A 13,183-nucleotide genomic window follows, 5' to 3' on the forward strand; every position below is an offset into this window, starting at 1 on the left:
ACTATGCTAAGTAGAATAAGCTAGTCATAAAAAGACAAAACATCATATGATTTCACTTATATAAGGTACCTACAGTAGTCAGATTCATGGAGACAGAAAGTAGACGGGTGGTTGCCAGGGGCTGGGAAAAAGCAGGAATGGGGAGTTGTTATTTAATGGGTATAGCTCAGTTTTGCAAGATGAAAAGAGTACTGGAGATTGGTTGCACAACAGTGTGAGTATACCTAACACTAATGAACAATACGCTTAGAAATAATTAAGATAGTAAATTCATGTTATGTGTATTTTACCACAATTTAAAAAGAAAGGTCCATCTCATCAGATAATGTGAAACAACAAACAGTCTGTGCCACTCATGGAAGTGCTATTTCTTCTTTCATCGGACAAGGCAGGATTCAGTTTTCTTAGGATACACAAGCAGTCAAAATGACTCCAACCCAACCCCTACCCCCAAATTATATTTTTCTTCCTCATTCCTTCCTTCCCACCACAAGAGGGGAACTTTCCTCTGGAACATCTTCAAGGATAAATTCTCACACCTACAGTCACACTTATCTCTTCTTATTTCCTCTAAAATTCTGTTCACTCATATTCCTTGTCCAACAATAACCACCTATCCCATGTTCAGAAAAAAGGGAAAAACAGAATCCAGTGAAGATAAGATGCAAATAAAAGTTTAACTAAAAGTTTATACTCTATGTTCAAACTGGGTCACAATCTGCATATATATATACATACATTACACACTCTTGTATATATAAAATATTATCTAATAAAACATTTTAATCAAATTGTATTAAAGAGTTCATAGAAAGTTTCCTTACTTTAGTCACTTCATTATTATGAAAAATAAATCTAAAAATTTTCACAAGTCAAATGATACTATTAATGCTCCAAAGAGGTTAAGTAGATTCCTTGACAATTAAATATAATTATTATTTTGCAATCTTTTCTCTGTATTTTTGCCTTAATTCAAAAACAGTTTGAATACCTCCTACAAGATTAAGACATAGTCCCTGCACTATAGGTGCTGACACAGAAGAGAACTAATGATTACAATATAACGTGAGAAGAGCTCCATTAGAGGGAGGTACAGGATGCTAAGGGAGTACAGAAGAGGGGCATCTAACTCAATATGAGGCCAGTGGCTTCTAAGAGGAGAAAGCATCCGAGCTGAGTCTTAAAGAAGAGAAAGTTGGCCAGAAGAATGAGAAGTGGAGGTACAGCAGGCATAGGAACCTGAAACAGGTAAGAACAGAGGTGAGAAGTAGAGCAAATTACAGGTTTTGCAAATAGTCTGGTATGATTGGACCACATGATAAGAGTGAAGGAGTCAAGAAGTATGAGGCTGGAAAAGGAGGCACCACCCAGGTCATGAAGAGTCTTGCTCAATGTGCTATAGTTTAGAAATTTCTGGAAGGCAACAAGGAATCTTTGAATGACTTTTAAGAAAAGGAGTAACATATTCACATTTGTATTTAATATAATTTAGGGCAATATTGATATGCAATGGGATTGAAAGTAAGAGGGACATAGTTTATAAGAGACCACCACAACCCAATCAGTAATTACAATAATCAAAACAAAAATCTTGGTGCTGTACAGCAGTAATTAACACAACATTATAATTCAACTCTATGTCAATAAAAAATAAATTTTAAAAAATTTAAAAATTAAATTTTTTAAATAAAATTTAAAATAGTTACTAAAAAAAAATCTTGGTACCTGAAAGGAAATGGATTCCTGAAATTAAGAAATAAAATCAATAGAATAGAATGTAGTGACTGGTGACATTGGGAAAGTGAAGGAGAAAAGTAAGTCTAGAATGACGAGTGTTTTTTGCTTGCATTATGGTACCATTCATCAAGCCAAGGAATAATGAAAAAGGATCAGTCTTGCAACGGCAAAATGATAAAGCTGGTTGAGTACATGAGAAGTTGAGGTCCAGACAGATTTAGATGTCCATTATATAAAAAGAAGGATGTGGAAACTAGAAGAGAGGCTTGGACTAGAGATAGAGATTTTGAATCAACACCCTGTGGATGATAGCTGAAACTACGAGGGGTAGAGCTAAACCAGGAAGGGCGTTTAGAGTGAGGAGGAGGCTGAAGAGAAAGCCCTCAGGAGTATCAACGTTTCAGGACAGAAAAAGAACAAAGGATTCTGAAAGTGATAAAGAAACGAGTTAGGTGTTATAATATCAAAAGACATCTCTAGGGTTTTTAAAATATATGTATTTACATTTAGTTTTTTTTAAATAAAAACTTACAGACACATTGTTAATGATAAGTTTACAAAAGACTGGGAGCTAACCATGCCCCCAAAGAAGAAAACAGCTTATTTTTAATGTTTTCTTCTTTTCAAAAAGAGGCGGTGAGGGGAGGGACTAAGGACAGGGTCTAAGCTGAAATTCCATAAGCACTTACAAGTGGTATATTAAATTGATTTCTTACTTTTCATCAGGACAAAGTTCGTGGATAACAGCTAAGAGCTTTGACAGCACCTGTAGTTTTCCTGACTCTTCCTCAGTAAACATGAGTGGGTTGTAATCAGCGGGAAACACATTTATCAAGCCTTCATATAGATTCCTTTCTTCATTCTCATCCCAAGTTGAGATGCATTCTTTTTCCTGTTCAAAAGGATGTCTGTCAACACTGGTTCATGTATTTTTAATCGGGAGGGAAAAAATGCTAAAATTATGGGGAAAAAACTGAAGATTAATAGCTACCTGAAAAGCCCAATCTAATTGTTATGTTAATCTTCATAGGTCACAATCTGGTCATTTTTTATTACAGAGCAGTTCTAATGCTGTCTCCAAATGCCTGTTCCCTGAACCCCACAAGTGCAGCATCATTGCCGATGTGTGATTGATGGGGAGGTAGGTAGCAGAGAAATAAACAGGAGGTAAATAGAGGGCAAACAGTTCTAGGAAATCTATCCTCTCCAAAACCCTGAGACTTCTCATCATTGCTACCTCTTTTTCTCTCTTCTTCCCTCCTTCCCTCCCTATTACTTTTCTCTCCCAGTTTGCAGGCTCACACAGCACCTCCCAGGTGATATTCAAAATCAAGTACAACAGTCCACTCAATCTTATCAATTTCTTCTACAAGAAGGAACAATTCTGCCAAGAAGTTAACAGAGAAATCTATTGTTATTTATAATATTTTGTTTATTTTACCAATAGTTTTTATATAATTTTATTCCAAAGAGATTATCACCACCTCTGAAATTCCCCCTCAAACTGCCTAGCTGACATGTGAACACATACTGGAGATTACATTTGTTAATGACTGCATCACTTTTTTAGATAAAATTTCTGGGATTGGCAGTTCTCCTCACACTCTCCCACATTTACCAGATTTATCATTGTTCTTGAAACTTTGTTCAACCTACTACCCCTGCCTGGAATGCGCCATCTTTTTTTTGCCCAATTATCCCAATCCTATAAATACTTGAGGACCCAATGCAAATTCCATCTGATTACTCACATGCCCCCCTTTGGGGGGCATTGACTTTTAACCTTTATGGTTACACAGTACATTTCAACTTCGAATTTATTTAATTATTCAATTAACTATATACTTTTTAAAATAATTCCCTCCTTTTTTTTTTTTTTTGCAGTACGCGGGCCTCACTGTTGTGGCCTCTCCTGTTGCGGAGCACAGGCTCTGGACGCGCAAGCTCAGCGGCCATGGCTCATGGGCCTAGCTGCTCCGCGGCATGTGGGATCTTCCCGGACCGGGGCACGAACCCATGTCACCTGCATCGGCAGGCGGACTCTCAATCACTGCGCCACCAGGGAAGCCCGATTCCCTAATGTTTTAATGTGCGTTGTAATCCTTTAATAATACTAGAAACATCTTAAGGGCAGTGAATCAAGTAGTATAAAATGCTGGGCACAAAGTACTAATTTTAATCTGGCTTATTCCCAAAACATAGCAATATTTGGGTAAAGTCACTTGATTAAAAATACTTGGAACCCTAAGATATTTACATAACTGGGATATACATGAGAGGAGAGATGGTTGCTGGCTGCTTTGGAAAACTAAAATGCCTACACCTTGGCGAGGTTATCAAAGGACCACAGACCCAGGGTCTAATCCACAGCTTTTCATGTTCAGAAACTTGCATATGCTTAAGCTCTAGGGAAATGAGCCATACTAACCAAATTAAGAGAATGAATAAATCAGAATATAAATTTGTTGACCTATAAATGAGACCTGCCTCTTTAAACCAACTGGTCTATGCATTCTGTCCTATGAAAGGTGCATGGGGAAGCCAAATCATTAGCAGAAAGTTGTCTGGTGAATATTAAATCAAAATACAAGGGAGATGAATGATCTTAATGCACAAGTTTTTAGCCAGGAACACATAATCAGAATCACTTGGGAGAGCTTTTTTAAAATCTTCATGACTGGGTCCTACTCTCAGAGAATCTGAATCAGCTCATATGTGTCTAGGCTGGACAAATGTAGTCTTAAAAGCTTCCCTGAAGACTGTAATGTATAATCCTAATTAAGAATCACCTAACAGATAATATCTTTATGCTGAGACAGCCTGATGCACGGAGGTGCATCACAGAGATTTACCAGTTAGATTTCTCACATCAACTAGACAGGGCAATCTCTTCTCTGACTCTCCGCAACCCAATACTCTTCAGTTATGAGTTGTAATATTCAGTTATAGTTGTAATAAAAATTCATCAAATTGCCACAATAACATTATCAGGAAGTTATTATTGTCTCTGTGTTTCAGTTAAGACAAACTAAGGCTCACAGACACAACCTGGCCATGGTTAAACTTGCCTTTAGTTAAACAAGTAGTAGAGTAGGGACTGATACCTAGTTCCAACACCAAAACAGAAAACTCTCACTATACCCCAAAGTGCCTTATGTTCATTAATATCCAAATGGTCAGCTCAACTATGTAGCCATTAAAAATCATACTTGTAGAAGGCATCTAATTTGGGGAAATGTCCATAATTTATTTAGTAATAATAATAATAATAATAGATTTTTAAATAATAAGCATAGCATCATTAGAATTAAGTTCCTCTAGAAGAGACTACTAATGGGTATCTTTGAGTCCATTTCCTCACCCAAAAATGGGGATGGTAATAATAGTACTTACTCCATAGAATTTTGTGAAGAATAAATAAAATAATACTAGAAAAGTACTTAGTGTTTGGTACATGGTGTTTAATAAGTATTAACTAAGATTATTAATACCAAATGTGGTTTTCTGTGGCTGGAGAGCTTTATCTCTTTATAACAAATTATTCAAAGTGGTATTGCCAGGTCACAAGATACATAAAATTTTAAGGTTTTTGATACATATTGCCAAACTGTCTCCCAGTTGTACCAATTTACACTGTAACCAGTAGATGATCTTTATTTTCTTCTTTGTGATTTTTTTGAATTTTATAGATTTCATACAACTATCATGTATTACTTTTATGAGGAAAAAATAAATTATTTCTTAATGGTAAAGTCTGTATTTGTTAGCTCCAAACAAACTGACTGGCTATATTAATATAAAATAGGAAGGGAAACCAGGACCGAGCATTAGATGAGGCGCCAAAGGGCAGGGGGCACAAACTCTAGAAGGCAGAGCCTCAAGCCCATTTCATCCCTCGTTCAGCTCTATGAATATGGGCATGCTCTGAAGAACAAGTAATAGGCTGGATAAACTATAAAGAATCACACTGGAGAGGCTGCACAGCTTTTGGAAAACCCACAAATGCAACCCCAGGGATTAGTCCAATCTGCCCTCTTAGGTTCACATGACATAGAACCCTCAGCTCATATTCCTGATGCAGGCTCATACACTACTTACCTTTACTGAGCTGAACAAAAGGCAGGGGTGATTGCACAGTTTTTTAAGAGCTCCAATACATGTTAGATGAGAACTATTTTCCAACAATCCCTGAAGGCAGAATCTGACAGCCTGAGAATTCAACAGTTTTCGATAAAGTTCAATCTGTAGGGCTCCTGGTCGGCAAAAGACTACATTCTCTATCTTAGGTGGGAGATATCTACTTATGACTTCTTGGGTTCTTCTAAGGACAAAGAGCCCAGTGAGGCAAGTAAGTTCAGCTGCTCTTCTCTCTCCTAAATCCTTTTCTTCCTATGGAAAAACAGCAGACTTAAAAGTGTTTTAGAAAAAAAAAAAACACTGGGCTGGCCAAAAAGTTCCTTCAGTTTTTAAGTAAAAATAAAAGACACATTTTTCATTCTCACCAAGATCTTTATTGAACAATATATTCACCGTTTTGTTCCACTACCTTCTGCCATTTTTCAGGCAACTTCATAATTCCATCTTCCCAAAACTTTCTGTCTTTTTGAGCAAAGAACTGTTCCAGGTGCCTTTTACAGTCTTCTAGGGAAGTGAAAATTTTTTCCACTAAGAGAATTTTGTAAAGACTAAAATAAATGGAAATACTAAGGTGCAATGTCTGGTGAATACGGCGGATGAATCAGAACTTCCCAGCCAAGCTGTAACAGTTTTTGCCTGGTTATCAAAGAAACATATGTTCTTGCGTTGTCCTGATGGGAGATTATGCGTTTTCTGTTGACTAATTCCGTATGCTTTTCGTCGAGTGCTGCTTTTGGTTGGTCTAATTGGTAGCAGTACTTGTTGGAATTAATCGTTTGGTTTTCTGGAAGGAGCTCATAATAGAGTACTCCCAATCCCACCATATACACACATCACCTTCTTTGGATGAAGACCGGCCTTTGGTGTGGTTGATGGTGGTTCATTTCACTTACGCCATGATCTCTGCCATTCCACATTATTTTACAGTATCCACTTTTCATCATCCGTCACGATTTGTTTTAAAACTGGAACGTTTTCATTACATTTAAGTAGATAATTGCATGTGGAAATACGGTCAAGGTTTTTTTTTTTTTTTTGCTTAACTTATGTGGAACCCAAACATCAAAGCGATTAACAAAACCAAGCTGGTGCAAATGATTTTCAATGCTTAATTTGGATATTTTGAGTATGTCGGCTATCTCCCATGTGGTTTAATGTTGATTAGTTGTTCTCAATTAATGTCTTGATTTGATCGCTATCAACTTCAACTGGTCTACCTGACCATGGAGCATCATCCAGCAAGAAATCTCCAGCACGAAACTTCACAAACCACTTTTGACACATTCAATCAGTCACAGCACCTTCTCCATACACTGCACAAATCTTTTTCTGCATTTCAGTTGTGTTTTTACCTTTCTTGAAATAAGAAAGCATAATATGCCAAAAATGTTGCTTTTTTTCTTTCATCTTCAATATTAAAATGGATACACAAAAAATCACCAATTCTGATAAGTGTTTTTTTAAATGCACGCTGATATGACAGCTGTCACAATACAATCTAACAAAATTGCTTCGAGCGAAGTTAAAGACAACTAAGTGCTACTAGAGCCAAATCTTACAGAAAAAATCAAACGAACCTTTTGGCCAACCCAGAACATGCAGTTAAATGAACGTTAAACATTTTATAATGATCAACCATTTACTAATTGCTTCCCTTCAGATTTTTTTAAATAAAAGAAATGAAATACAGTTTAGAATAGAAAAATCAACAATCATCTCTTTAAATGTTTAGCATAATCATTTAATTAAGTGAAGCCACAGTCTCCCAATCCTTGTTTGTTTGGCTATTGCCACCATTGAGAACCACTGGAAATCAATAATCCACAAACTGAATTGTCTGAAAGTAAGCTTTTATGAGAAGACTGTAACAGTACATAGTCTTAAAATCATTATCAAAGCACTAATAGAGCAAATTCTTGGAAGAAAATATTTTAACAAGTAATTGATCCTAAAACTAAGCTTACAAGAAATTACTGGCACAAGGCACTGCTGACTCTTTCAAAATCATTAAACATTGTTCGTTAAATAATAGTACATTTTTAAAGTCAAAATACAGTATGAATGAAATTTATGTTTAAGTTATCTACATAGGGGACTTCCCTGGTAGTGCAGTGGTTAAGAATCTGCCTTTCAATGCAGGGGACACGGGTTCGATCCCTGGTCCGGTAAGATCCCACATGCCACGGAGCAACTAAGCCCGTGCACCACAACTACTGAGACTGCACACCTAGAGCCCATGCTCCACAACAAGAGAAGCCACCGCAATGAAAAGCCCGCGCACCACAACAAAGAGTAGCCCCCCACTCGCCACAACTAGAGAAAGCCTGGCGCAGCAGTGAAGACCCAACGCAGCCAAAAAATATAAGTAAATAAATAAATTCTCTACATAGAATCTTTTGAGTGTATAGAACTTCACAGGGAAGCTTAAAATAAATCCCATATGTACATATTTGTTTCTATATAAATCACAGAAAATTTCCCTTATATTTTAAAACTATTCTCAATTTTTATTACAAAATAATTGGTTCACTGGAGAAAGGTCAGAAAATATAGTTATGCAAAAATAAGAAAATTAAAGCCAACTTTCATCAACCAGAAACAGCCAATGCTGCTAAGATTTTTTATGTATATCTTCAAAACCATTTTATTTGCATAAATATGTAAATACATTAGATGTTTTATTTTTATTTGTAACAAAAACAGGATCTCAAACCACAAAGCTTCATGGGAACAACCAACCAGTTTGGCTTATCATCATATTCCCCAGTGTCTGGCACTTAGCATTTGGCCCACTTTAGGTATTTAATATGTAAGTGTTGGGTAAATATATGAATGTGATTTTATTTTTAAATAATGTATCATAAACATTTCCCATTCTATTAAATATATGCATAAATCATTATTTTTCCTTTTATATATATATAATTTTAATTTTATTTATTTATTTATTTTTGGCTGCGTTAGGTTTTCATTGCTGCACGCAGGCTTTCTCTAGCTGCTGCGAGCAGGGGCTACTCTTTGTTGTGGTGCGCAAGGTGTGCAGGCTTCTCACTGCAGTGGCTTCTCTTGTTGCAGAGCACGGGCTCTAGGCACCTGGGCTTCAGTATTTGTGGCTCGTGGGCTCTAGAGCGCAGGCTCAGTAGTTGTGGTGCACGGGCTTAGTTGCTCTGCGGCATGTGGGATCTTCCTGGACCAGGACTCGAACCCATGTCCCCTGCATTGGCAGGTGGATTCTTAACCACTGTGCCACCAGGGAAGCCCAATCATTATTTTTCATATAGTTCCTAGTTCATGGAAAATAATCAGTAAGTATTTATACCCAATTTTAAGGCTTTTGATACATATTGCCAAACTATCCTCCAGTCATACCAATTTATATTCCAATCAGTAGAGAATAGTACTCCTATGTACACTTGCTATTACAATGTAAATCTAACCAACTAAAACATCAGTAGAAAAGTACAAAAGTTACTTCATGGTTATTTGGTTTACCTTTTTCAATACCAGTAAAGATGAACGTTTTTATGTGTTTTACTGTCATTTATAATTCTCTGTGAAGTGCCTATTTATGAACCTTTTTCAAGTGATAGGGTCATTTTCTAAAGTAAGAAATGCAAAAGGAGTTGAACGATTGTGCGTAAAATTTTAAAAATCACTCTACTAATTTACTTTTTCCTAAATTAAAATAATACCCAAGTTATGAATGATTTTCCCAAACTGCTCATTTTTAACCTACTTATTGAAGTAAATTATACCTCAGAAACAGAAGGTTGTCTCGATTTAATAATGGGTTCTTCATATATTTTTCTATAAGATGGCAAAGAGCCTAATATTCCTGGATTTACAAAATCAATTAATGCAAAAAATTCTTGGAGATCATTCTGAACTGGAGTACCTAAAGAGATAAAAGTGATGAGAGGTCAAGTTTGTGTTTTACAGTATCAGGTCTTTATAGAAATTTGTACTCTCTTCCCTAAGAACACTAAATACAAGCAAAGTCTCAAACTAAGAAAGACCAGCAAAATCAAATTTTAAAAAATTAATAATCGTATAAAATTTTAACTCTGGTTTTAACTGTGAACTGAAGTCTATTTAGTACAGCATTTTGGCTGAGTATAGGCTCTAGAGTCTGACTGCTTGGGTTCAAATCCTACCTGCATCACTTATTCTCTGAGTTACCCTAAAAAGTTACTTACCCCAATTTTATTTGCTGTAAAATTAGGATAATAATAGCAGCCCCTAGGGTTGTGAGGATCAAATGAGTTAATTCATATACTATTGTGCCTGCAGCACAATAAACGTTCCATAACTGTTAGTTGTTATTATTATAATTGTGTGACTCTGGACAAAGTTGCTTAAGCTCTTTTAAGTTAAACTCGGGATTTTTTTCACTTATAAAAGTGAGAAGATAATAATTTCCCAGTGGTATTACAATGAAAAGTAAAGACAATGGATGTGAAGTGCCTGACATTTAGTAGACACAGTGAATGGTACCTATTATTAATACCTTACAAAGGTATCAGATAAAATTGGGATCTTCACTGATCCTAAAGACTGACACAGACTGTAACAGATTGATATACCCTGCACATACTACATACTCAATAATATTTGGCTAACTAATTTTCAAAGAGACACTAGCATGTTTCAATAATTATAATAATATCAAGTGAACATATATATCAGCATAGTAAAACAGCATAATTTCAGATGTGTTTCAAATAACAGGCTACAAAAAGTTGTCCAAAGATATAAATAATAGAAGTAAATAAAAATGCACTTATTTCAATAACAGACAACACGAATTTTTACAATGTTAAGGAGTTTCATGATCACTTCCTTTGAAAGTCAATGCATAGACTCGAGGTTGGACCAATGCTTACTAATTGTTTTTAATACACCTAGTTAGTTCTAAATTTTTTTAGACACATCACAGAATTAGAGAAAATATATTTATATTGGTATGCATTTTGTTAAACCTTTAAAAGAATATCCATGACAATGATTAATAAAAATAGGGGGAATAGGAAAAGCAAGAAGGAAAGAAGGGAACGAAAGGTACAAGGATCATTGTGGTTGGCTTCCAGACAGTCACCCAAATGATGAATCCAAGCTCATCATGGTAGTTCTACCCCTTCGCCAATGACTTATGTAAGAATGGGTTTGTCTTAGACTGGGTTCTCAGAAGCAGAGCCCGAGATAAGGATTAGGCTACACATGATTTATGGAGAAATTACTCTCAGGAGAAAGGGAATAATGGAATCAGAAAATGCAGGGGAAGAAACTAACAATTTAGCTTGAGCAAAATTACAGGGAGCCTTAGAGCATAAACTGCATTATAAAGTTGCTCCTGAAATTATCCTGAGGCAAAGGAGATGGCATTTTACTTGCTCCTCTATACGAGTCAATCACTGATCAAGCTGCAGGGGAGAGAAGGACCTCTCACTCAACCAATGATAATTCTCCAGAAAAGGCAGGAGACATGGGTTGTTTAATCAACAGTTCCAGCAGCTATGGGGTGGGTCCAACAGCCCAGAAAAGGGGAGCTCGTGGGGCACCGACAGTTTCCACCAACCATATGTGACCCATCCTGTCCAATGAGATATAAAAGGAAGTCAGGGAGGAGCCTGGGAGGACCCTGTTCTCCTTTAAATATCACCACATCTAGATGTGGTGTCTGCAACTGCTCTGGCCACTTGTTACAAGCATGAATATGAAGTCAACATCAAACATGGCACAGCAGAGAACAAAAAGAATCAGAATCCTTGACAACACTGTTGAGCTGATGTATGCCCACCCCTGGAACATGCCCTAGCTCTAGACCTGCAGTTATGTGGGAGAATAAGCACATTTGATCCACATATCTGTTACTTACACCTGAAATCACACCAACTGATACACAAGGGAAAGAGGCAAAAGCAAAACTGGAAAAAAGAAAGGCAGACCATAAGAAGGGGATCAGAAAAAGGATTTAGGGCAGAAAATAATAAGGAAAAAGACAAAAGAAGAAAAAGAAAAGAAAAGAAGGGCCTACAAGATAGCCAGTACACTAGTATAGTATCATTCTGAGTTGTCACAAATGTTGTCTAGAAGTAGTTTAGTCCCCAGTTCGCTGCATTTAGTATTCTTTTCTAATTCTAGACTATGCAGAACCTGTAGAAGAAGCTAAATAATATAACATTAATAAAAGTTGAGCAGCAAAGTCCTGTGACAAGAAAAAAGGAAACACTAAAGATTTTCAAGTAAAGTTTGTATGTTTACTAAAACTATTTTCAGGGCTATGGAAGTGAAACTTCTAGGGAAATTGAGAGAACTCTTTCTCTTTCCCTACCTCTATCCCAGCAATAAAAGCTTTTTCTTTGTTTTATTGTTTACTTTTTAAGGAGACATAAATCTACCACCCAACCCAAGTACTGGAACGTTGCTAATAACCTACAGCTATATCCGCATCTATTATCTCCGTAAAAAGCTCTAAGAGCTCTTTATATATATTTATACATGTATCTTTCCTTCAGGTCCTATAATTCCACTTCTAGGAATCTATATAGAAAAGTATGTGCTTGTAGATATCCATCACCACATTTCAAAATTATGCACTATCATAGGAAAATGTTTACATTAAGTGTATTTTGGTGTGCATGTGTGTCTATGAATAAAGACAGATTTTGTATGTATATATAAAAAAGAAATATGTATGTATGTTCTCTGTGTGCATGCGTGTGTGAATAACGAAACATGACAAAATATTAATGGCTCATTAAGAAATTGAGATTGAAGGATGATTTCCATTCTCTAGTTTCTAAGCATGCTATAATATAGCAATATGTGTATGTATCTGTGTGTGTCTGTGTCTGTGTGTGGTATATATTTTTAACTCTCACTTTTTAATGAGAACTTTGCTTCAAATCTCAGATTTTTCTTTTTTATAATATAAAGAAAGGATATCTAACAGCTAATGAAGGATATCTAACATAATAAGATATTGTGGATTGAACTGTGTCCCCTCAAAATTCATATGTTGAAGCCCTAATTCCCAATGTGACTATATTTGGAAACAGGGCCTTTTAGGAGGTAATTAAGGTTAAAGAAGCTCATAACGGTGGAGCCCTAATCCAATATGACTTGTATCCTTTCAAGAAGAGAGAAAGACATAGGGATGCACACACTCAGAGAACAGGCCATGAGACGACCCAGCGAGCAGATGGTCATCTGCAAGGCGAGGAGAGAGGCCTCAGGAGAAACCAAACCTGCTGACATCTTGACACTGGACTTCCAGCTTCCAGAACTGTGAGAAAATACATTTCTGTCA

General features: G+C 36.3%; 1 protein-coding gene across 3 annotated transcripts in view; it reads right to left on the reverse strand.

Annotated features, from left to right (window-relative positions):
- The window catches only part of RAD54B (RAD54 homolog B), a 95,855-nt gene that overhangs the window by 10,240 nt on the left and 72,432 nt on the right, over window positions 1-13,183 (reverse strand). For all 3 annotated transcript variants that reach the window (XM_081258664.1, XM_081258665.1, XM_081258666.1), the window contains 3 exons: window positions 9,630-9,769; window positions 5,836-6,126; window positions 2,454-2,629 (listed from right to left, as the gene is read on the reverse strand). In XM_081258664.1, the coding sequence (XP_081114790.1) occupies window positions 2,454-2,629; window positions 5,836-6,126; window positions 9,630-9,769 (607 nt within the window). The remainder of the gene's footprint in view (window positions 1-2,453; window positions 2,630-5,835; window positions 6,127-9,629; window positions 9,770-13,183) is intronic.

This window comes from Mesoplodon bidens (assembly GCF_964165515.1).
Source record: "Mesoplodon bidens genome assembly, chromosome: 16".
NCBI lineage: Eukaryota > Metazoa > Chordata > Mammalia > Artiodactyla > Ziphiidae > Mesoplodon > Mesoplodon bidens.